At 38.8% G+C, this 26177-nt stretch overlaps 1 protein-coding gene and 1 pseudogene across 2 annotated transcripts in view; one reads left to right on the forward strand and one right to left on the reverse strand.

The window, feature by feature from the left end:
* Nup37 (nucleoporin 37) overlaps positions 1-20878 on the forward strand; it is a 34044-nt gene extending 13166 nt beyond the window's left edge. For both annotated transcript variants that reach the window (XM_006979851.4, XM_015998474.3), the window contains exons 5-10: positions 1055-1149; positions 12710-12800; positions 16800-16981; positions 17332-17382; positions 19563-19656; positions 20617-20878. In XM_006979851.4, the coding sequence (XP_006979913.1) occupies positions 1055-1149; positions 12710-12800; positions 16800-16981; positions 17332-17382; positions 19563-19656; positions 20617-20730 (627 nt within the window). In that variant the 3' untranslated portion in view covers positions 20731-20878. The remainder of the gene's footprint in view (positions 1-1054; positions 1150-12709; positions 12801-16799; positions 16982-17331; positions 17383-19562; positions 19657-20616) is intronic.
* LOC121823868 (U6atac minor spliceosomal RNA) lies at positions 4184-4295 on the reverse strand (annotated as a pseudogene).
* Positions 20879-26177: the final 5299 nt, after the last annotated feature.

Consider the following 26177-nt stretch of genomic DNA (forward strand, 5'->3'; position numbering starts at 1 on the left):
ACATAGACATACATGCAGGCAAAACACTAATGTACATAAAATAAAAATAAATAAATAAATAAATAAATAAATAAAATGACCAGGCTTGAAGCCAATGAGAGAGAGAGAGAGAGAGAGAGAGAGAGAGAGAGAGAGAGAGAGAGAGAGAGAGAAATAGATGCAAGAATCACACTCCTTGCATTCAAAACTCAGTCCTACCTGCAGCGAGTACAGTATCTGCCTCTGGGTTGTGAGTACTGAGTGAGCTAATTCATAAAAGACCTTTAGAACAAAGAATAATACTTGATACATAAATGATATATGTGTATGTGTATATATATATATCCTATTAATAGTAAGTAGCTGCCCTCACGTTGAGTTGAAATTGTGTCATGTTTTCTTATGAGAATAACACCGACCATTGCAAGTTCCCATTTGTTCCTTTAAGGGCCAGAAGAGGAATTTTGTGTTGACTGAGGCTTATGGGCTTGAATATTAGCTGTCTCCAGTGCTGTCACTCACGTTGAACAAATGACTGCAAACGTTAGAGGAGAACGTGATTTATATATATATTTGTTAGGTGGTTGTAAATGTGAAAGCAACAGATACATGATGAAAACCTAGAAATACTATCTCAGGAAGCCCAACTTTGGTTTTTATTTGAGCTTTCTATAATCACTGAGCGCAGAGTTGCTATGAGGACAGGTGCAGTTAAAAGAATAGTGTGTTTCTATAAGAAATACATACTAGAAAAGAAAGACTGTGGTGAATGATTGACGTCTTTCCCAGATAACCTTCTAGGAAAGTGGCGAGATAAATCATACTTTTAAAGGGGCAAATTTCTTGAAATATATTTATAGAAAAGTATTCCAGGTGGTGGTGCTGCACTCAAGTTCAAGGCTAGCCTCGTCTACAGAGTTCCAGGACAGTCAGAACCATACAAAGAAACCCTGTCTCAAAAAAAAAAAAAAAAAAAAAAAAAACTTAAGAAAAAGAAAAGAACTACAGAGTAAAACTATTCGATAAGGATGTTGTAGTTTGTACCCATGCTTCCTTACTGATCTCTCTCTTCCAGGTTTTGGAGGGTCATTCAGATTTCATTAATGACTTGGTGTTCCATCCCAAGGAAGGCCATGAAATTGCAAGTGTAAGTGATGACCACACCTGCAGGTATGTTGCTTGTGTTTTAGCCACATTTGTGAATTGTCATTTTATTTTAATAAACATTTTAAAAATTAGGAAATTGTAGTCGGTATAGGCTCCATGAAATATCGTCAATGAAATCTGTGTCTAAATTATAGACATGGCACAAATATTCCAGAACCAATAAATTAAGTTTTCATACAGTTAATGGGCACTCCCCTTGCTGGTCCCTGAGTACCTCTTGCCCTCTTCTTTTGGATTTGCATATTTATAAGCCTATGTATACCGCTGACTCAAAGTCTCCAATATTAAGCAAGCACAGTAGGCTCATTAGGTTAGTGTTTATTAATGAACTGTGAATATCACGTGTTGCCTAAGAGGGAAACTTGAGTATTTTTACAAATCCTAAAGTCTGTATAAAGTTCTCAGTGGATACACTTCAGTATGATGTGTGTCCCCCATGGCCTCCTTTCCCAGTTTAGAATGAATGGGATATGTATAACTTTGTGATAATGTTCAAATCTGTAGACTATCAAAAATCATTAAAATAGCTGGGCAATGGTGGCGCATGCCTTTAATCCCAATACTCGGGAGGCAGAGGCAGGCAGATCTCTGTGAGTTCGAGGCCAGCCTGGTCTCCAAAGTGAGTTCCAGGAAAGGCGCAAAGCTACACAGAGAAACCCGTCTCGAAAAACCAAAAAAAAAAAAAAAATCATTAAAATGAAGAACAATGGTAAAGGTAGAAATGAGCTAAGACTACAGAGTAAAATGAGGGAGTCAGCAAAGTGTCACTTGCTTCATTTGCTCTGACAGTACTCGGAACAAATGTTCACGGGGTGTGCTCTGCGTGGTGACACTTTCAGAGCCGTCCCTGTTAATGCACACGTGTCTACACCACTACCAAGTATGTAGTACTGCACCCTGAAAGTAAACCACCAGCTCCCTCTTAAATATTCTGTCTTCATATGACTTACAGTCAGTCTTAAAGGTACAGTTGCAGCTACAGGCTATTGTGTCTATGTACCACCTGCTAAAATTTCCTTGTGAGGGACATGAAAGGTTTGTAGCCGTAAAACCTAGAGCCCCAAGTATTTACTAACCCGTTTGTATAGAGGCCTAAATAGTAAACAGATCATTTAAAATAATAGGAAAGTAGAAGTAAAATTTGATAATTAAGTTCTATAAAACATGATTTTTCTAATCAAAAGCATTTAGGATAAATGAAACTTGAAAGAGGAAGAAATCAATGTCTTTGCCAGCCAAGGAGAAACTTGTGACTAGCAGATGGCAGCTAGGCATACTCAGTAGTCTGTGATTGGTTCCTCTAAAGATTTTTTTTTTCCTATTCGATTTGATTTGGTTAGGTTTTATTCATGTGTTTGTTTTTCCTTGTATTATTGAAAAAAATAGACAATATATTCTGATAAGGGTTTCTCCTTCCCCCAACTCCTCCCAGATCCCACCCACCCACCCACATTCACACCCTTTCTTGTGCTCTCTCACTATAAAACAAACAGACAATGCTAATAAAATAAAAAGAAATAGGACAAAAAGGAACAGGAAAAAAATAAAGAGCCAAAGAAAAACACAGAAACACATATAGACACAGACATACACATTGGCACACACAGGAATCCCATAAAAACACAAAACCAGAAACCTTAATATATACGCAAAAGGCCTGCAAGGTAAACCTAAATATATATTAATATATATTAATTATATTTTATAATTATACTTAATATATTTATATATTTTATTTAATATATGTTGTGTATAATATATAAGAATATTTTATGTGTATTTAATAATATATCTAAAATAAAACATACATAAAAATATATAAACAGGGAGAGAGAAAATGTCTAAATAAAGTGTGATGAGAAAAAGACCTCCAAAACCACCGTTGAGTCATTTTGTGCTGTCGTGCCTGGGACCTGCCCTTTATTGTGGCTTGTATGCATAGTGAGACTCCTTTGAACCTCGGAGAAAATTATTCCTTTGTGGCCAGTTATCAGCTGGAGAAAATTTTTTGGTCTAGGGGTAGGGAGCTGTGTTCACTCCCCCTCTCAGTTCTGGGACCCCGTCAGGCCTCGTGCATGGTGCCACAGTCTCTGTTTGTATGTGTGCTGGTCCTGTCGTGTCTGGAGGCTTCTTCCCCTTGGTGTCTCCCATCCCTGTGCAGTCTTTCCATGGTGCCACAGTCTCTGTTTGTACGTGTGTTGGTCCTGTTGTGTCTGGAGGCTTCCTCCCCTTGGTGTCTCCCATCCCTGTGCAGTCTTTCCACCTCTTACTCCACAGAGTGCCCTGAGCCCCGAGGAGAGACATTTTGATGGCGACGTCCCATTTAGGACTGTGTGTTCAAGGTCTCTCGCTCTCTGCATATTATCTGGCTGTGGGTCTCTGTATTTGTTTCCATCTGCTGCAGGAGGAAGCTTCTCTGTTGATGGCTGAACAAACCACTGATCTCTGAGTAAAGCAGAACGTCATTAGGAATCATTTTATTGTGGTGTCCCTTGGGCAGAACAGTAGTCCCTAGGTACATGGATTGTCTAGTCTCAGATTCTAGGCTACCTGAGCAGTATAGGCATGGGTTCCATCTCTTGGAATGGTCCTTACATCCAATTAGATAGTGATTCATTGTTCACACATCTTTTGTTCCACTGCTGTACCAGCATGTCTTGAGGGCAGATCACCATAGATTGAAAGGTTTGTAGTTGGATTAGTGTTTGTCTTTCTCCGATAGTATGTATGCAGTTCCTTACAGTACTATGGATATTATTAGTCAGTAACAGTGATGGCTCTCTGTAGGCATCAACTTGCTTCTCCATGTCCACACCTACATGATGAGCTATGGAGGGGTTGTCTTCAGCAATAGGACCTTACCATCAGTTTGTAGAGAGCAACCAATAACCTTGGCAGTATCCTGGATTGTTTGCTGGTTTCCATGGGCCTGTTTGGCCAACAATTCAATGAAATGTAGCCCGTTCCTGACACTGGAGGTTTCATCTGGTGGTAAGAGATGTCTAGCTGGACCTTTGTCTCCTGTTCCTGAGTGGTTCTAAACAGTGGCTAGTTGCCACAAAGTAGGTGGCAGTGCCTTAAGCACATGCTTCCCAATTGCCTCCATCCTTGTCAAGGGTGTGCCAACCTTCTCTCCTTTCATATAACACTTGTGTTTTTCTTATTAGACTTACAGAGTGGTTTTGTTTGGTTGGTTTGGTTTGGTTTGTCTTGTTTTTGTTCGTTTGGTTGGTTTTTTTGTAGACTAGTCAAATTCTCCCAATAGTATGAGAATTGACAAATTTTTATCAAGTATAAAAAATTTAGAGCTCTCTCACACTCTATTACCACCATCTTATGGAAGAAAAGGCATTTTTAAAAGACAATACAAACTTGAATTTAGATTAAGTCTTTTAATAAATTGAATTTTGCAAAACTAGGCCAAAAAATATATAATCCAGGTATGGTGGCACACACCTATATTGGTTACTTGGGAGATTGAATTTGAAACCTTCAAGTGCTATTTGATTAGCCAAGCAGTCAAGACTATATACCAAGACCCTTTCTCAACAAAGAAAAGAAGAAGAAAAAAAATGGACCTCATTGTACCTGAGTGCCTCATGTTGCTGGACTGTGCTAGACCTCTGTAGCAAGTGCTCTTAGTGGCCAAGCCATCTCCAGCCACAAGTTTAACTGTTTTTCATTGTTGTTCTTTAAGATTTTTTTAAATGCACTTACTTATGTGTAAGTATATTTCCACATATGAGTAGATACCAATGGAGGGCTGTAGAGGGTGTCAGATTCTCTGGGAATTAAGTTACAGGTGACTGAACAGCCCCATCTGCGTGCCAGGAACAAAACTCTGATCCTGTGCAAGAACAGCAAGTGCTCTTAACTGGAGAACCATCTCTCCAGCCTGTGTTTAAGTGATCAATGGGTTAAGCCTATTAAAAGTTCATTAATGCAGAACATCCCATTCGTAGTCAGTGCCAGATCACAGATGTTCTTGAATATTAGAATCAGTGTCATTCTGTAAGAACAAGTCGGATCAACAACTATTTATTAAACGCATTATTATAGAAAACACTTAGTACTTAAGGGGCTACAAAAGGGATAGACTTGGTGCTCACTATAATTGCAAAAAAATGTCAAAAAGAACCTTTTTCTCTCCTTACCCCTTAGCCTTTAAAAATATTGGATAAAATTTATAATGAAGGAAAAATTGACTTCTACAAACCAGGAGATTCTTAGTTTAAAACTAATACAAATGAGGCATGTAATATACCATTTACTTTATAAAATATGAAATATTAAAGATGTCATGTTCTGGCTAAGAATATAACTTTCTCTTTAAGAGATAAGACTCATTTAAAAATGTTATTATTTTTAATGTTGTGTATTTGTGGGGTGGGGAATTTCCATATGTGAGTGCAATGCCTGCAGAGTCTAGGAAATGACTTTAGATCCCGGGAATGGGAATTACAAGGAATTGTGAGCCACCTGACGTGGGTGCTGGGAACTGAATTCGGGTTCTCTGCAGGAATAGTGTGTACTCTTAACCTGGGTGTCTCTCTAGCCCCTCTCTTTTGTTGTTTGTCTTTATAGTATGACCAAACAACTGGTTAGGAACACTAAAGAATGACCTAAGATGTTCATTGACCCAGGGTTAGAGTCTTTCAAAGGACTGTCACAAGAGAAGAAGAATATCCCATTTCTCTGTGTACCACACACTAGCAACCTCTTGCCATAGTCATCTGTTTACATACATTTGAAAGTCTCTTAAGACCCATTATTAAAATGGAGTTTCTCCCCTTCCTCTCTTCAGTTGGAACCATAAAATATGTGCAGTATTTTAAGATAGCCCTTGATGGAAGTAGCAAAGGGGAAACTGAGCCTTCTGAAGATAGGCCAATGTAACATTTCTTTAAGAATAATCAATATTGAAGACCACATGGACAGTGCCTAATTCCCAGCATAGAGCGAAATCAGGACAATGTATTGTTCATTATTATGTTGTAGTTAAATAATTCAGGAAATAAATACAAGCTGGATCACATTTGCATATCCTTATTAATTCAGTGAATGAATTAATGCTAATGAAAGATAAAATAGAAGCATAGATAGGCAATTCTCATTTTTAATCTTTTAATTCTTATTCTGTGGCTAGCAATCCATTTCTTTCATCATTAATATTGCAAATATATTAAAGTTTTTGATACTACTTGCTTAGTAAACTTCAGTATTTAAAAAAGATAAAAATCAATTCTAATGTTAAGTTCAGAGTATGTTTGAAAATCTGACATATTGATATACCCTTGAAAAAAACTTTTGCTTCAAGTTATCATACCATTGAGTTGTCTCTACTTTGAAGGCTTTACATAGCTGTCAGACTTTTCTATCCAAGCTATTAACTAGCAAAGTTGCACACCACTGTAACTGACAAAGCCTGTCTTCAAGATTTGATAGTTGAGTTCCTAGAGCTGGGGTTTCTATTTTAAGAGTCCCACCTCTGAACTTTGCCCTCAGACCAGATATGTTAACACTCAGTCCTTTTGTCTCGCTCTCCTTTCTTATTGTTTCTTCAGTAAAGATGTACACCATTGCTTTCTCTAATCATCTAACATGAGTTACGTGGCAGTTGATAAGTAAGAAGGGAAATCTTCATTTTGCTATCACAACATTCAACGAAAAATGTATTTCTTTTCAACACAGGAGGTCCCATTCTTGCACACAGGAACATTATGAAAGTGCCTTCTCGTCCATACAACTGCATCTCTGCCCTGTTACTTTTGTTCTTTTCTATTTAATTAATCAGCACACCGATTCATGTGATCTACTCATGTCTTTAGAAACACTGTGGTTTGTATTTTAGCTTTAATGGATACAGATGTGCTACTTAATGTCATCCATCCCTTCTTTTGTCTGTTGTTTAAAAACATTTGCTAGCAGAAATGTCCTCCTGTGACACACTTTCTAGCAGACAATGAGCTGCCAGCTGAAGTCGAGGATAAACAAATGAAAAGAACAGTGTGTTATACAGAAAATTTCTCTAGAGTTCTCCAGCAGAGTATCTACCACCAATTGTCAACTGAAAAGATCCTCGAAAATATCTATGGTATTTCATATGCCAACACACAAGTTGTGGGATCTTTTAATTAATTAATTGTAAGACAATTACATTTTAATACCATATGGTAAGGAAATTTAACATTCTGTTGAAAATCAGCCTAAAATGAGGCGATGATTTCAGCAAGACACTAGAAAAACTAAAGCAATTACTTTACAATTACATAAACTCAGACCCAGTTAACCTTTGATTCTCCATGTTACAGCTAAATCTAACTTCTGTTTACAGGATGGTGTTGGAAAAGGATATTCTTTGTTATAGTTCAAATTGGGTAAAAACTGCTGTTTTCTTTCTCTTTGAAAATGGTGCTGTATCATCCAGTTCTCTAGTGCCTTTTGGTTCATTGGAGATTAGCTTCTTGATAAGGACCTTAAAACCTTTACCTCTGAAATTTAATTGCAAGCATTCACATATATGCACCTGTCCATTTCATACAACTTTGGCTTTTTGTCCCAGTAATTTAACCTGACAGCATTTACACATACTTTTTTTTTTTTTTTTTTTTTTTTTTTTTTGGGGGTTTTGAGACAGGGTTTCTCTGCGTAGCTTTGCGCCTTTCCTGGAGCTCACTTGGTAGCCCAGGCTGGCCTCGAACTCACAGAGATCCGCCTGGCTCTGCCTCCCGAGTGCTGGGATTAAAGGCGTGCGCCACCAACGCCCGGCTTACACATACTTTTATACACTGCCTGTTTCTTTCCATGAGTTTGGTTATGTGTACTGAGAATGCTGTTTGTTTGTTTGTCTGTTTGCCCTTTGAGGTGCTGGGTGTCTGACCTTAGACGTGGCAAACAAGTATTCTGTCACAAAGACAGGGAGACCCTACTCCTGGCTAAAGCTTTTCTTGTTCTCCAGCGGACCAGTTTTTTTGAAAAAGACTAGGAACACATTGTTGACAAATAAATTTGGAACTAATTAAGACCTGGGTTTCCAGATTTCAATGTCTTCTTGTGGGAAGCCCTCCAATCTGGGATGGACTATACCAATGGATTTTAGAAAAGCAGAAAGCTGGGAACCCATCTTAAAATCATGCCTGCCACTCATTTTAATACCTAACACATGAATGAAGAGTCATTTGATACTAGGTCAAAGCCCTTCCTTCGGTTATTAGTCCATTGACTGCCATTGGACCATTGTTGCTCTTATGTGGACTTTATCATGTTCTCTCTCCCTCCATATATATGCCTTTCTCCTCTGGTTGTGTGAGCAACTACCACAATAAAATAAAATACCTACAGTATAAATAGTATGTTTTTAAAAAGTCAGTTCAGAATGCATCACTATTGGATGATTTTCTTTCTTTTTTTTTTTTTTTGGTTTTTCGAGACAGGGTTTCTCTGCGTAGCTTTGCGCCTTTCCTGGAACTCACTTGGTAGCCCAGGCTGGCCTCGAACTCACAGAGATCTGCCTGGCTCTGCCTCCCGAGTGCTGGGATTAAAGGCGTGCGCCACCACCACCCGGCTATTGGATGATTTTCTTTGTGCTTGCTTGTCTCATATACCTAATTTAGATTTTTTTAATATTAATTAGTTGCCATCAACATCACTTCATTAAATAGCTTTCAGTTTCATATTGTCAGTTTATAGAATTAAGTAATTAAACTAATAAGCAAAGGTTTAAGTCACATACAAACAGTGCTTTGTAGGCAGAACACTCATAATCCATCTTGGTAAGCATCCAACGATTGCACATGAGAAGACATTAGGAAATAGCTTCCTCTTAGGATTTCACGGAAGGAAATAGGAGGGATCATCATAAGGAATCTGCTGCATATTGTGCCTCTCCTATCTGCATCGGGGGTTCTGTTGCCATGGTGCAACACCATGGCCAAAAGCAACTTGGGAAGAAAAGCGTGAACTCTCGGGTCATACTCCGTCATTAGGAAAGTCAGGGCAGGAACTCAGGGCAGGAACCTGGAGTCAAGAACAAAAGCAGAAGCCGTGGAGGAATGGTGTTTACTGCCTTACTCTCCGTGGATTGCTCAGCCTGCTTTCTTACACGACTCAGTCATCAGTCACTAATCAAGAACACGTCCCATGGACGCGCCTGTGTCAGTCTGGGTGGAGGCATTTCCCCAGTTGAGGCTTCTCTTCCCAGATAATTCTAGCTTGTGTCAAATTGGCAAACAAACAAACAACCGGCCAGGATGAAGGCGTTTTCCGTTTTGTCTACATAGATCCATGCGTAGATGGGGGAAGTGACGTCAGACGCAGAGGGAAAGGACCGTGATGGAAGAGCTCTCTGTCTTGGGCCTGCAGAGACGGCTGCATGGTTAAGAGGACATACTGCCTTGTAGAAAACAGCTGCGTTCTTAGCACCCGCTTCAGGGTGCTCAAAACCACCTAGAGAAAGCTGATGCTTCCAGCTTCTGCGGGCACCACACACACACACACACACACACACACACACACACACACACACACACAATTAAATAAAAATAATAATAATCCTAGAATGAAGTCAGTCTTACAAAATTAGATCATCTGAAAAATTACAGCTTTTGGCATTCAGACAAGTGATGGTTTTTTATTAGAACGTAAGATGAAAGTTTTATCTTTTTACAAAAGTAATTATAAGGAACTATGTGTGAGAAAAGAACAAAATATAGTATAGCTAACTTGGAAAACTGTTTGACAGATGTCTGTCTTGCCGAAGCTAAATGCCTTTGTAAACCTGATCCACCAGTGCCATGCCTAGGTGTGTACTGAGCAGACAGTAGGGATTGTGGGAGAAGCTGTGTGCTGCAGAGGGGGCCAGGGGAGTGTTATATGGAGGTCTGTACTCACTGAGGTTGGATGTGTACAGAAAGGTAACAGTGACATTTTTGGTAAGAACTTGTGAACAATCTGAATATCTGGTGTGGTGTACTGAACTGAGAGTTCTGAAGTGAATGGAGAAATTATAACAGTATGCATTGTGTTAGACATTTTCACAGAGCAGGAAGGTGAGTAAAAGAAGCCAAAACAAAAAAGCACATACTATGTGGCTTTCTTTTTATGCTATTTAAAAATAAGCTACCTCATTAGAAGCCGTACTAGAGCCTTTTTTACCCTTTGTCAGAGTGAGGAACACAGCTAGGAAAGAGTGTGGCTGATGTGTGGTGCTGTGGGAATGCTCCAGATTTTACTGCTGTTCCCTTTAGTGTATTCTGTGTTTTGTGTGATTAGGATTTATGTACCATTTGTGCACATGATTGATATACTTTTAAAAAAAAAGAAAGAAAGAAATGTGAGATTATCAGGTGGACTTAATATATTTGCTAGATGAACCATTTGGTTGAAAATGAGTTGAGCTCCACAAAAGGATTTCAGAGGGCTTAATTATGGAATCTATCAAAAAGGGAAATAAGACATAACAACCTAAATTGTACCATCTGCAGCTAATTTAGTTAGGATAACTTATTTTAGTCCAATTTGTTGTATTTTGCATACTTAGTACTGGGATTATGTAACATTTGGGAATTATTGAATCAGTGTATAATTACAAACCATAAATCATTGTATCCTAGTCCTCTGAAATATGATCCATATGACCCTCCTCATGTTTGAGCTAGCTTTCTTTTTTTTTAAGGATCATCAGGTTCTGATCAGGATAAAATACTGCTGAAATTAGACTAAAATTTGGTTGATTAGACCACAATATACTTAGTTAATTGACTTATTTTCATAACTATCTCTATTTTTCACTTCTTTTGTCTTCTTTATTTGAAGGAGGAAAACACCATATTATTTTGGCATGTATTTACTCAATTTATATAATAGCCAACAAAACTCAAATTCATTTTAAAATAAAGTCAAGAGAATGGATGTTTTAGTCCACCCTCTATTGAGACTCATTGAATTAAGAAGACAAATTTCTACTATTCCAATAGTGATAAAATATATGCTAGCCCAATACTTCACTGTGGAAATGGCAATAAAGAAGAAAGATTTAGTTGCCTTAATGTCAAATCTCATTCTAGATATTGAAGGACAAAAGCTTAAACTCTTAGTGATTTGCTTTTTCAATTGAATCAAAACTGTCTCCTTCATATAGTTAAAATAAATGAAAAGTGTCTGTTGGTAAAAGAAAAGATCTGCTTCTAACATTTAATCAAGTAGGTGATCCTGAACATATGTGTGCTTGGTCCTGCCTCAACTGAATGGGCCAGGCCCTGTTGACTCTCCATGGAAGGAGGCCTTACCCTTTCTGAGGAGTGAAGAGGGGGAGGTTGGGGGAGGTGGGAGGGGAGCTGGAGGAGTAGAGGGAGGGGGAACTGTAGTTGGTATGTAAAAGTAATAAAAAAAATTAATTAAAAATGTGTGCTAGTTCGTATGTTACTATGATATTTCAAATTTGACATCCTATACTTTTTACAAATAAACTTTACCTACTTTACATTCCCATATTTTTAAAACTCCTTTAGAGTCCTAAAGAAAGTAGGAACTATAAAACCTACAAGGGGGGTGGAGTAATGAGTGCTTTTGATTATTGGTTTTTATTGGGGGGTGTTAAGAATGGAATCCAGGGCCTTGTGCATGCTTAGCAACTCTCCACTGAGTCGCTCCCCTTAGCTTTGAATGTGCACACTTTAAGACCAGAATGCCGAGGCACTTTGCCACCCAGTTATCAGACTGCTGTTTCCTGCCATGCTAACTACTCATCACTCTGTAACAGTGGCTGGGTGAGACTCATAAACTAGCCAAAACGCATAGTTCCTGGGGACAGTGCCATGCCTGAGATTTCTGAGATTAAAAAGCCACTGAGATGAAGAGACCTATTTGTGAGTAAGCTGATGCTCATAGATAAGCGGTAGAAAGAACTAAGTGCCTGTGTCTTTTGCCCATCCTTATTCTGGTAAGTAATAAGCATGGCCAGCTTTGGGAAGAAAACACTAGAGAAGTCAGCCGGCTCAGAATTTGTGTGAGATGAGACATGCCCAAAGGTGGAAGGAATAAGCGCTATGGAATGGCTAGGCACTAAATTCATGTCACCTCATATTTGCTTCTTCATATGTTATTTTGAAAATGGAAAGGCTGGTGTGTAGAGATTTATATGTATTCGTGTGTGTGTGTGTGTGTGTGTGTGTGTGTGTGTGTGTGTGTGTGTGTGTGTGTGTGTGTGTTAAGCACCCTTGATGGGAATAATTGTTCATTGAGATGCCTTAAGTAGGCATTCAACCTGATTAATGGCCTAGAAACATTGATTTTGCTTACAGTGGATACATAAATAATTAATGTTATGTTAGATGAATTAGAGAATATATGACTCTGTTTCCATAATTGAGCATGGTAAAACTTAAATTCTTTATGCTACTTTGACATTTTTCAAAAGCAGTATTTTAATTTTCTCAGAGATGTTTATCAAATACAAATGCGTAATAATCTATAGTTAATGGCTTTGAATATGTTTGTCAACGTTTCATTTATATTTTTTGGTAGTGACGTATCAAGAATATTTAACATCAAACTCTTTTATTAGGATTTGGAGCTTGGAAGGAAAACAGACGGCTCATTTTCTTCTTCATTCTCCTGGAATGAGTGTGTGCTGGCACCCTGAGGAAACGTTTAAGGTTCTTATCTCTAACTTGTCTTTCCCTTACCAAGCCTAAAGGGCATGCAAGGATGATCTCTACACCCCGTAGAGAAAGACCCAGTGACTCCACCTCAGACACAAATGAGCACAAACACATTGGAGTTAATACAGAGTCAACACTTGAATAGTTTCTCTAAAATTGTTAGCTTTCTATAACCATCATTCATATATACAGAAGATACTTTTCCTGGCCTTTGGCAGATTACAGCCAAAAAATTGGTGCTCAATCTAGTTAGCAGTATGTGGTCTAAAAAACAAAAAACAAAAGTTAAGTCCATGCTTATGAGCCATATATAAACAAGTGTCAGTGGCATAAGGCACATTTGTTCTGGATTAGTGGCACCCAGTTACTGTTCAAATTAAAGCTTCCTCAAATACTAAGGATACACTAAGTTCTTACTACTACTGTTCAGCCTTAACTCCTGGTGCAAACGGGAACCATTCACCAAGCTTTCTCATTTGCCAGTGTGTTTTGTTTTCCGTAGAATCCGAGTACCACGTTCATCTCACAGTTAACCCTTCAGCATTTCCTGTACCACACTCATTCTTGGCACCTCATTTTCACAGGCCTCGATGTCTTCCTGGTTTTTTCAGTTCATTGCTGTGTCCTCAGTTTAGCACAATAGGATAGTGTTGATTAAATCCAGCAAGTGTGCAGTGGCAAAGCTTTTTCTCTTAACAATTCTATTATTCCAACTTCTTAAATTTTAAGCTTTCTCTTTTGTACATTTTATTTCTAGATGTTTAGATATATTTTCCTTTTTTCTAGCTTTCTTAAAATGAGAATACAAATTTATGTATTTCATTGTGGTATACATAGTTTGTTCTTGTTGATCACTGTATCCCACTCTCCTTCGGTTGTCTTCCTGCCTTCCAGCCTGCTCTCCTTCCTGTCTGTCAGCACCTCCATTGTTCCTCCGCGTCACTTGTATTCTGTTACCTCCCCTTAATATCTCTGCTTCTTGACTTCTCGTGGCCCTCTTTCTAGCTTTGTGTGTGTGTGTGTTTTCATAAATATGTCTACTGATCGCTGCTACACTATTCAGAATAGCTAACAAATGGAGCGGCCTAGATGCCCATCAACAGTTGAATGAAGGAAATGTGGTGTACATACAGTTGGACTTCAGTGTTCAGCTACGGAGAGAAAGGAAGTCACAACGTTTGCAGGGCAGTAGACGGAAGTTGAAACCTGTGTTCAGTAAATAAGTTGGACTGAGGTTCGTATTTTCTCCCAGGTGCAGATCCTAGATTTGAACTTTCATAGGTAGGTGTATATATGCTGGAGGTCTAGGTCATCCAAGTCAGCCCTCTTTTATCTTTAGTTGTATTTCATCCCTAGTCTAACTCCAGAGTTTCATTAGTTACCAGTATTCTCTCAAATTTCCAGTGGTATTTCCAATGCATTAGCAGATTGTTTTTCCTTCATTCTTAAACGGAGACAGTTTTCACATTGTCGGTCACTTATTTCTTGAAACTAGTCCTGTTGAGTGTGTGTGTGTGTATATATATATATATGTCAACCTTTCTTACATTCCGATAGTGAATTGTGTTTACTCATTTTATAAATAATTCAACAGCAAACTCCAAGCCACTCAACGACACCAAATGTTAGACCTCAGGATTTCTGATGCCACTTCCTACTCTTTGCATTCTGACACTATTACTTCACACTTCCAGGAGTGTCTTCACCTTTCTGTAATCGAAATTGAAAGAACATTCTCAGAAAGAAAGAAAGAGCTTTACAGAGGAAATGAAGCGCGTTCTTTGGACATTAGCTGTCAATACCATGTCTAACACAGTAGCAGCAATCTTTTCTACTACAGATGATATCCTAATGACATGTTTTCATGAGTCTAGGAAACAACTTCCATATTGTAATTTTTATAAAATTGGGATTCATTGTATAAATATGCATTTGATTACATATTTCATATATTGATAAAATTAGTTTATTAAACATCTAAAATTATTGGAATCTTAGAACAAGGAAATATTTAGGTGGTAACAGCCAATCTTTCTTGATTTAAGAATTCAGTATTTACTAGATGCTTTTGCACAACAAGCCTATAACTACTTTTTTCATGCGAGCTTGTATGTTGCTTACTAAAGATGAATTTCCTGAGCCATCATGATATTTCAAACAAGACATGTGCACTCATTAACAGTATACAACAATTTTGAAAGTCCCTTCATATATCAACTATCAAAATTAGAAAGATACCATAAAATTGAATAAAGTCTATACTTGAGGTTCTGAATGGGGAAGGTTAAAGTGAGGATTGACATTTCACATTAAGGTTGTGTATTAGTTGCTCTCTTTATTGTTACAACAAACCCTGGCCAGAGTACCTTGAGAAAGAAAGGATTTCTTTTGATTTACTGTTCAAGGGGACAGTCATCATTTAGAGAAGTCTGGACAGCAAGAGGCTGCTGGTCACATTGCATCTGCATTCAGTAAGCAGAGCATGATAAATGCCAGTGCTCAGCTTGCTTCCTTCTTTTAGTGCAGTCCAGGACCCCAACACGTGCAATGATGCCACCCAAGATCAAGATGGATCCCCCACTTCATCTAGCCTAATCTGAGTGGATGATCACTTTGAGGTGTGTCTCCTAGGTGATTCTACACCCTGTCAAGTTGACAATTGAAAATGGCAGAAATATCAATCTAAAGATCCACCTGAGTCCTTTTCAAATTGTGTAGCCACCAGTCGATTTACAAGCAATGCACATTCCAGAAAGAAACCCAGTGTACTTTGGTGGAACAGCATGTCAGTGAGTCACTGCAGAGTCCAGATCTCCTGGGCTGTCTAAGCCAATTTTAAAAGGTCAGATCCCAGCAGGTGTCTGCCTTTAAGACAACTGAATCTATGTTGATGGTGGAGGGGGAAGAAGACATAAAAATCAATTTGAGTTTTCCTGCATCATCACAAGGCATTTCACTAAGGTAACCGTGTGTGTACATGTGAGGGAATCCTCATCCTGTGATCAAGAGAAAGTCTCAAAACTAGCAGGGAGAGGTGCTCTCTCTCTCTCTCTCTCCTGTACTCAGTCTAGTTGGGAACATTCTGTTAGTAACACATGCTCTCTCCCCCACAGCAGTGAAGGGTTCTGTGTGCTAGCAATATAGCTTTAAAAAGAGAAGATTGCATTTTTATAAACTTGATTTTAAAATATGCTTTTCAAATTTTATAGCCAACAGAAGTAGAATTACCAAGAGTACACATGCTTCATTTGTACCTCCAGCATCATCAGCCTTTTCTGTTTGGGCATCTGCAAGCTCTGGACGGTTGCTCCATCTTTGCCAGAACTAGCTTTTTCCTGGGGATACTTTGTAAAGACCTTTATAAGCTTGGGGCCTGACTTTGCAGGAGCCAATTTAGCAGATGGACATGTGGTTCTTCTCTGTGGCTTGGCCTTATTTCCTTTGGTATCAACTTCAGCGTTTTTGGTTTTGTTTTGTTTTCGTGGACATTATAGAGGTAGGACAAAGGTGGTAAACTTCAGGACACAGTGGTACCCAGCTTGGTCCATCTTACAAGTAAGGGAACGGCCAGTCACATAGCAGTTATTCACTTTTAAGTGGAAATAGCAGCCACCTTACTATCCAGACCTGTCTGTCTTTGGCTGTTCCATGCTGCCTTCCATTTGTCTATGGGAAAATCTAAATTGTGTGGAGATGTGTCAAAAGATACATAATGGCCTTTCATAACTAACTTAAAGGTAGCTTTCCGTAGAGTATTAATCTGGTCTTCCTAGTGACAAAGCTGATACCGTAAAATTTAGCTGAACTTTCTTGTTTCTTTTTGCCAATACTTTTACATAACCTCTCAATTCTTAAGCATTTGACTTGTTTGTGATGTATGGATGTATGTATATTTGTGTGTGTGTTTATTTTTATGACATTGAACCTCTGCTTCTTTCTCAAATTTAGCTAATGAGATAACATGGAGTTTCCTTCTTTCTCCCTGGATTACAGCTGATGGTTGCAGAGAAGAATGGAATGATCCGGTTTTATGATCTAATGGCCCAACAGGCAATTTTATCTCTTCAATCAGAACAGATACCCTTAATGTCAGCACACTGGTGCTTGAAAAACACCTTCAAAGTTGGTGCTGTTGCAGGAAATGACTGGATAATTTGGGATATCACTCGGTCCAGGTAGCTATTTAGTATATCTGTCTGTTACATTACATAAGTATGTTGTTAAATGATCCATTGGGTCATTCTTGTACATATAGGCCTCCTTGTAAAATGAAAACCAGTCTCTCTTGTAGAAGGGCAAGAGTTCTGGGAGTGTTAGAAAAAAGAAAAATGCCAACCCTGTGGTGCCCTAGAGTGGTTCAAAGTCATAGCCGTTGTTTTCTATTTCCAATTGAGTGCTTACTTGGAATTTTGTTGTAGCTTAAATGTATTGGGCTTCAAAGAGAAAACACCTTTAAAACTTCTATTTAAGTTTATCTACTTGAGTCTAACACATAATTTACAAAGTGCAAACTCTTGTTTTATAGTTATCCTCAAGAGACCAGACCTGTTCACATGGATCGAGCACACTTATTTAGGTAATTTACTGGTTTTGTTGGGGTTGTATGAATCCTTGATTTGGTGGTATGCCACTACAGGAGTCATTCACCAGCCCTTGCAGTTGCTTCATACGGGTTATCTTGTTTTCCCTACTGCGTGGTTGCTTAGTCTGGCTTTAGGCAAACAGGAAATGTACTTTTCAAATACTTAGAAAGTTGTTATCGTTCACAGAGAACATGTAGTCTACCGGTACTACCCCAACGTCGGGATAGATGGTGCTTCCTCCTTGTTCTGTGCTGATAAATACAAATATACATAGACCCATGTTCACATACAAATATCACTATATTTTAAACAAGGTCATGCCAACTAGTTGAATCTTTAACATGCTGAAGTTTAGTTTTGTTTTGTTTTTCATTTAAATTAATATTTCTTGGTTTTTGTCATTTTACTCCATTATATAGTCATTAAGCAGGCTTAAGTAATAGAAAAAGCAAATAACCAGACTGAAAACAGGGAGACATCTGAAATTTGGTGCTTTTTTTAAAATCAAGTCTGAAATATTCCTAATAAAATCATGGAGACTCCATTATTATTAAGAATGAAATATATTCATCATAGTATTAGAATTCCATAGATTAGGGGCTGGAGAGATGGCTCAGCAGTCAAGAGCACTGGCTGCTCTTCCAGAAGACCCAGGTTCAGTTCTCAGCACCCACATGGCAGCTCACAACTGTCTGTAACTCCAGTTCCAGGGCTTCTGACACCTTCACACAGACAGACATGCAGTCAAAACACCAATGAACATAAAAATAAATTGTCTATTTTTAAAATTCCATAGATTATCAAATAATCCAAATTTCAGAGATATGAGCAAATATGTTTTTAAATCAATGAATATGTATGGTTTTGTTTTGTTTTGTTTTGTTTTTTAAAGATTTATTTATTTATTATGTATACAATATTCTGTTTGCATTTATCCCTACAGGCCAGAAGAGGGCGCCAGATCTCATTACAGATGGTTGTGAGCCACCATGTGGGTGCTGGGAATTGAACTCAGGACCTCTGGAAGAACAGCTAGTGTTCTTAACCTCTGAGCCATCTCTCCAGCCCCGAATATGTATGGTTTTTGAGAATGCTAAAGAAAAGAGAGTTCTCAGAAGAGTTAGAATCACCTTCCATATCATTAAAAACTCAGACAATGCTAGGGAGATGGTGCAGTGGGTAAAACACTGTGCGGGCATTGAGACCTGAGTTCCAATCTCCAGCACCTCCCCAGCATTGGAGAGTGGAGACAGGTGGATCCTGGCTCAGTGGCCTGACAGCCTGTAAGGCATGGTGAGCTTCTGGCCCAGTGAGATGCCCTGTCTTTAGGCAGGAGACTGATAGAAGATGTTGGATGTGTTCCTCTGGCTAGACATCTTAGTCCGGTGCCACACTGCCTAAGATCACAGGAGAACGCGGAGCACGTCCATATTTGTTAGGGAGTGCTGTGGCTTTCTCGTGTCAATTATATCTCATCCCCTGGAGTTGGACACTGACAGAACAGAGCCGAGATTCACTTGGCGTAGACAAAGGACAGGGGAGCTGTTGGACAGTTAATAGTGTCTGAGGTGGACATTTATTGTCAAAGAATTCTTTTCCTTGTGCCTTCTCCACCCTGGCAGTCCTAGTCACCTGCCGTGTCCCCACTAACGTTTGCTGACGCAGGGAATACATCTGTTTCCCCGGAGACACCTGAAGGCCTGAGCACCTGAAGTGGTTATGCCCTCCCAAGTGACCTAACCACAAAGGTAGCGCGTGAATTTAAAGGAAATGTCGACGAATAGGGCTGCAGAGACGGCTCGGCCGGCAAGAACACTGGCTGCTCTTCCAGAGGACCTAGGTTTGATCTCAGTACCCACGTGACAGATCACAACTGTTTTGATCTTTAGAATATCTTTGCATGACTGATGCCTTGTGTGTCCATCTGTAGAGACTGTGTTAACCTTGCATAATGTTCGAACTTAGTCCTGTGACTCATAGTGAGCACTCAAGAAATATGCAGAACAGGGTAGTATTCATAGCTAAATAAGCTGGAACTCTACATGGAAAGCCATATTAACACTTAGAATTATGAAATTATTGCTTTTGCACAGATGGACAGATATAGCCTAACTTAGAAAACTTAAAATTGCCTGTAAGATAATGCTTATTGTTATGCTTTCTTATTTTTTAGGTGGTCTGCAATCAGTGAAAACTTATTTGCAACCACTGGATATCCCGGCAAAATGGCAAGTCAGTTTCAAATTCATCATTTAGGACACTCTCAGGTAATATGAAAATGTTTCATAGCATTTGTGGGTAGTTGTTTTGGGGGGATTTTTTAAACAGGATTTTTTACTTTTTTTATCCATAGCTCCCAAATTTATAGTTAGTAACTAAAACTACATATGTCTGCTATCTAAACAGAAAGGCTTTTTTTTTTAATTTTTGATCACCAGTAGCAACAGATTATTTTTCTCCAAAATTAATATAAAATTTTATTATTCCATCTGTGTTTTATCTCTCATTTTAGTACATCAATTTTGTTTGCTCTGTTTGTGTAGACTGCAAAAATATCTGATTCTGGACTGTACCCATTATTCATAGGTGGCTTAGGTTTTCATTCAAGTCAGGTACAAGTAGATAATTTGTATTTTATCATTATTAAGCTTCTACTACAAACATAGTTTTCAGTACATTTCTTACTTTATGAGTGTTTTGCCTGCATGTATGTATATATGTGCACCACATGCATGCCTGGTGCCTGTGGAGGTCAGAAAAGGGCATTGGATCCCCTAGAACTGGAGTTAGGGATGGTTTTGAACAGCTGCCATGGGGGGGCTAGGTATTGAAGGTGGATCCTCTAAAATGCTCTTAGCCACTGAGCCATCTCTCTAGCCCCATTTCTTTCTTATAAAAGTAGTTTAGGGGCTGGCAAAGAGTCCACCGCTTTGTAGTTACTTTTCTGCACATGTATCGTTCTTACAGAGGGAGGAGCAGCTCTGCTGTCTGTCTGAACTCCTTCCACATCTGTTGCACTCTTAGATCTCTCCTCTGACTCTCAGGAGATAATAGTTTGATGAGTGACATCTCTTACTATAATAATGACGATTATTTTATCAGCACTTACCAAGCAGTTATTAAATGTAAAGCACATTTCTTAAAAAAAAAAAAAAAAAAAGACAGTAGTTTTTCCTTTTTTGAGTTAAGAATTCACTGTGCTTCTTCAATTCTTCACATGTTTTCAGCCCATCCTCACTGGTTCTGTAGCTGTCGGATCTGGTCTTTCCTGGCATAGAACACTCCCACTATGTGCAGTTGGAGGAGACCACAAGCTCTTGTTTTGGGTGACAGAAATATGATTTTCCTCTGAATTTTTGATCCTATGCTTTGTATTTTTAGTATATATTTTGGAGAAATCCTTATTTTTGTATCAAATATACTGTAAATCTAAAAATGTCTCAGTTGTCTTTTCTGATAAATAAAATTATGGAGACTTCTTGAAAAATATTTTCTTGTTGTTCTTTGTCGCATACCAGATGTATGTGTACATATGCCCAAGTGTTTGTGATCATCTTGTAAGAATTGTGTAATGAACTTACCTGCTCGGCTCCAAAGAAAAGGGGACTAGGAACAAACGACAGACTTTGTTAACGGAGTATTGAAACTGTACATCCTAGCTTCTACACTTTGAATGTGTATATCCTTTTCCTAATTGTCAGAGATAAAAACATTGGGAACCCAAAGGTTAATCAGCTGCACCACCGTATTTGAAAATTGTTATCTTACGCTTAGGAAGTGATGTAAAAACAAAGTTTGTTGTATTTAGGGATCCAGTTTGGTGACATGAGTATGCTGAAGTTGGGATCTAGGATGGGTTGCCAAGAGTAAATTAATCCAGAATGTAAAATTGGTCTAATGAAATTATCTAGTATAATTGCCATCTGTTTTAAAAGTAACTATATCGAGAAAAGGCGTAGATGTTTAAATACAGTTTTGCCAAAAATACACAGGAGTTATTAACCTATAAGGGAAGAAAATGCAGTTTCCAATTGTAAATTATGTATTTCTATACAATAAGACATTTTCTAGAAATGAGAGGGATTCCTTGATCTCTTAGTTGAAAGAATTAAAGTTCCCTGTTACCCTTAGTTACACAGGTTGCGGGATGCTTTCCAACTGCTTACTTCTTACACCATATTATAGTCTTTGCAACAGTAACATGGCACTCTTTCCTCGGTAAGCCTGCTCTTGGAAATGTGTTTCCATTAGGCGAAGCCATAATCCAAGGGGGTTGCCAATAGCTCTGGACCAGCCTGTGCTACAGACTTAGACCTTGTCAATGGAAGGGAGGGAGGGAGGGAGGGAGGGAGGGAGGGAGGGAGAGAGGAGAGAGAGAGAGAGAGAGAGAGAGAGAGAGAGAGAGAGAGAGAGAGAGAGAGAGAGAGAGAGAGAGAGAGAGAGAGAAAAGTCAGACGGACTGAAATGGGAGGAAATGTCCTTGGGGAATTGTTAGTCATCACTCTGGTTCTTGAAATTCTTGAAAGTAACTTGGGTTCTGATACTGTGTTTCCCAGGTTTAGTTTTCTGTTTTTGTTTATAAATATGTCGAGAGGGTTTTCCTCCTTTTGAAGTTCAGTTTCCCTCAAGACAGCTTCACTCATAGGCATCATGGAGAGAGAGAAGTTGTGCTTTTATGTTAGAACTTGTGTTGTTCAGCATGGTTGAGCAGTCAGGATCTCAGAAGCCTGCAGGATGTCAGAACTAATCCTATTCTTTTAGGATGATGCGGTCAGAGTCTGCTTTTGATGATCTGGTTGTTGAAAATATCAGTGTCTGTCTCATGCCAAAACACAGTATCACACGCTTGTGTTTGTTTACTTTGATAATTTGTGACTATGTATTGACACTGACCTAGATATGTTTTATATCTCATCAGTAAAGAAAAAAACATTGAAGTCTTTTTTGCATATATGTGGCTTGTTTGTTTTTGTTGTTTTGGTTACTTCTAATTTATCCAGAGTCAGACATTACCCCAGAAATGCTGAGGGAGTTATAAGACATCATTATCCCCAAGCTCCTTTTAATGTTACTAAGAAATAGTTATTCCAGACTATTTCCATAATTTCCTATAGTTAAAACAATGTGGCCCAAGCAGTGATAACCTTTGCTCTAAGCAGAAGCATGTTTTGCAAAGTGGAAATGGTTGTTTTGATTGCTGCATCCTCAGTTTCCCTTATAGGAGCTCAGTTGAGTCCTTAGAGGTGGCATTCTGCTCCGGTGTGTCTTTAACACTACCTGTGTGCTCAGTAACAGGACAGGAGCAAGCAGGTTCTTTAATAGTACACCTTGTTAATTCAAAAACATCTACATCTTTAAATATAAGTGTACATTTAAAGAACTGCAACCTTAACACACAGGTTTGTTTGTTATTTTATTATGCTTAAATATTTTTTTCTAAATTTATGCCATTTACCCCTTCCCTTTCTCCCTCCAAATCCTCTGATGTACCCACTTCCTACCCCTGCTCTCTTTCAAATTTACAGACTCCTTTTTCATCCCTAAACACATAAATACAACCTCTTCAGTCTGCATAATGTTACTCGTATGTGTATGTTTTAGAGGTTGACCATTTGGACCAGTGGGTGTGCTCTTCCCTGGAGAAGACTGTTCCTCCCACTCTCAGCATTCATTAGTTACCTGGAGTTCTTTGTGCAGGGTTGAGGGCTCCTGGCCTCTTGTGGTCCTTGTCCAGCTCATGCTGAGGCAGTCACGTTGGTGAGACATTATGGGTATAGCTTCTGTCATTCCTAGGAGACACAATCTCACAGCAAACTCCTGATCCTCTGGCTCTCACAGTCTTTCCTCCTGCTTTTCTGCAACGTTCGCCTGAACCTTAGGTGTGGGGGTTACGTTATAACGTATCAGTTGGAACTGATCTCCACAACTGCGCATCTGGATCAGTTGTAGTGTTCTATCATGGTTCCATCTGTTGCTAAGAGAAGTTTCCTTAGTGAGGGCTGAGAACTACACTTATCTGTGATGATATTTTATCTGTGCCGAAATGTGATATTTTATTTGTGTTAATAAATAAAGTTTGCCTGGAGATCAGAGTTCATAGTCAGCCATATACAGAAGTCAGGCCGTTTTAGCACACACCCTCAATTCGATCACATGGCAGGCAGAGTCTCTGTGTGTTCAAGGACACAGCCAAGCATGGTGACATACACCTTTAATCCAAGTACCAGGCATAGAGACCTGGAGGTCTGTATAGACAGGCAGTGACAAGGAAGTGAGGTGGCTGGGTTAAGAGCCAATGAGAAGGCAGAACAGCAAGGCAATAAAGGCGCAGATTAGACAGGAAGACTCGCTCTTGGGAAGCTGCGCCAATGTGGTGAGCTAAGGTTAGTCGAGAGCTGTTGGTTACCGCCAAGGTACGTGTGCCACTATTGTGCCCATAGAGTTACCATGCCATTCTGGTCATGGTGGTTCATAGGTATCATAACTGGCTAAGAGTGATGGTTGCTTCCCTCCTTTGGAAGCTCACATGGCACCTTCTGGTACCTTGAAAGTTAATCCTCTCAGGTCCTCTGAGCCCTTTGTCCACCAGAGCATGTTGTTTCTAGAACAGGGACTTACTTTCTCCTCTGGTGGGCAGTAAGGGCAATAGTAATAGCCTATAATGTTTGGATAATTTGACAGCCCTGACAAACAACTCAGAAGAGGACTTCTTATGCCCACTATTGGGGCTTTTGTTAGATGAAGACAGGCATTTTGAATTAACACGACTTTATAAAGAACAGTTATTACCTGTGTTTAGTATTAGGAGGTGTGGCTTTGTTGGTGTAGGTGTGGCCTTGTTGAAAGAAGTGTGTCATTGTGGGGTGGGCTTTGAGGTCATGTTACCTGTGAGTCAAGATGTAGGACTCTCAGCTCCTTCTCCAGCACCATGTCTGCCTGCATGCCACCATGTCTCACCATGATGATAATGGACTAATTCTCTGAAACTGTAAGCCACTCCAATTAAACGTTTTTCCTATGTAAGAGGTGTCATGGTCATGGTGTCTCTTCACAGCAATAGAAACCCTTGCTATTACCTAAGCACACTAATACAATAAAATCATTAAGCTATCATTTTGAAGATCTCCTTTATAAAAGGGAAAATGCATGTTTTCTGAGGTGTTTACTGCCATGTTCAGCATGGGCTGTTCTGTTGCACACATGGACATGGTCTTTATGGAAAACCAGACCATCAATCTACTTTCTGATCTTTTCAGCTGTTCTATAACTAACCTGGTAAAAACAAGGGCCATTCTGAGTAGGAACAAGTGACATTTTGTCTGGAAATTTCTTTGGGTCAATTTATTTCCATGCATGCCTTTGTCATGTCATTATTTGCATTCTGGGGTAATTTTTGACAGAAGACCTTGGAACTCAAACTCTTATGTAAGCTTATAAACTCCATATGAACAAGGAATGGCAAAATGGAGGCCACCAGGTTTCTCAACCTTTGAAAACAGTGCGCATAATTCAATAGGTTTATTGTTTATGAAATAAACATTTCTCCCATCTGCATTTAGAATGCTTTATTGAGTCTCTGTTCCTGTGTAATAAAAGACAAACGCAGCTGGCTGCTTTGCTGAGGATAGTGGTTAACTACAAAACTTTGATCTTTCTTATAAACACAGCTGTCATCCTATCATTGAGCAAAATCCAGACAAGATTAGGCTCTGGCCAAAATGAAGGTTAATCTTTGCAGCCATCTCCAGTAAGAGCTTTCTAATACTCTTTTAGGAAATCTCTACTTTTGAGACAGTGTACAAAAGAAAACCGTCCCAGACAACCTCTAAAGTAAGCCAGAATCAACTCATGATGAATTTTACCACAGTGATAAAGAAGTGGAAAACAACCAAATTTGTTCATTTTGGTTCGTTTCTGTTTAGACTCTAATCTTAAGAAATTACTTTTCTTAGTTCACATCAAGTTTAAATCAGACCACAATAAGTTGCTTTTTAATGAACTTCATGTTAATATGTCCTTGGTCTTTCTTTCACTAATCCTCGTGAAAGCAAAGTCTTTGTTCATTAAAATAGAGCAGATGTATTTTATTATAGTTATTGTATTATAGCTCATTTTGATATCCAGCATACAAAAAAATCATTTTTTCAGTAATATTTAGACTCGGGAGTTTTATATACATTGCCAATTATTTTTTTGTAGATTATTCTCCTTAGACTAGTGCCTCAAGCTATGTGATAAGTGCTCGATCATGCATTCTCTCCAAACACCCTATTCTTGGAGAACAGATGTGGAAGTATCCCTCACTGAGATATATGTGCAGTTCTACTCTGTCTATTAATGATTTTCAGCAAGTCATATGTACATCTGCTTAGAAGGTTTGACCACTTCCTGGATTGGCCTGACAAATACATTACACTCATGTTTGAGGAGCAGTTCTGGAACTGTGAAGTGTGATTGACTGAGTCCTTTCTGTATCATCCCACCTAGATGCTACAGTCTCCAAGATACATAATCTTAGCAGGACCTTGGATCAATGCTCCTCAAACCTACTAAAGGAAAATGCCTAGGAGAGAAATAATTTCATATTATCACTATCAAGTCTTAGAAATGACAATTTCTTTGGATCCTGGAAGAATAAACACCTCAAAATCAAATGTGCTTACATATCTCTAGCAGACATTGAGTTAACGTGTCCTGACATCTGTCACCTCCAGCCCCTAAAATTTCATAATAGGAAGGGGATGTGGGGCTGCCAATAAGGCTTTTTGCCTTCAGACATGGTGGCATT

The sequence above is a fragment of the Peromyscus maniculatus genome, chromosome 18 (genome assembly GCF_049852395.1).
Source record: "Peromyscus maniculatus bairdii isolate BWxNUB_F1_BW_parent chromosome 18, HU_Pman_BW_mat_3.1, whole genome shotgun sequence".
NCBI lineage: Eukaryota > Metazoa > Chordata > Mammalia > Rodentia > Cricetidae > Peromyscus > Peromyscus maniculatus.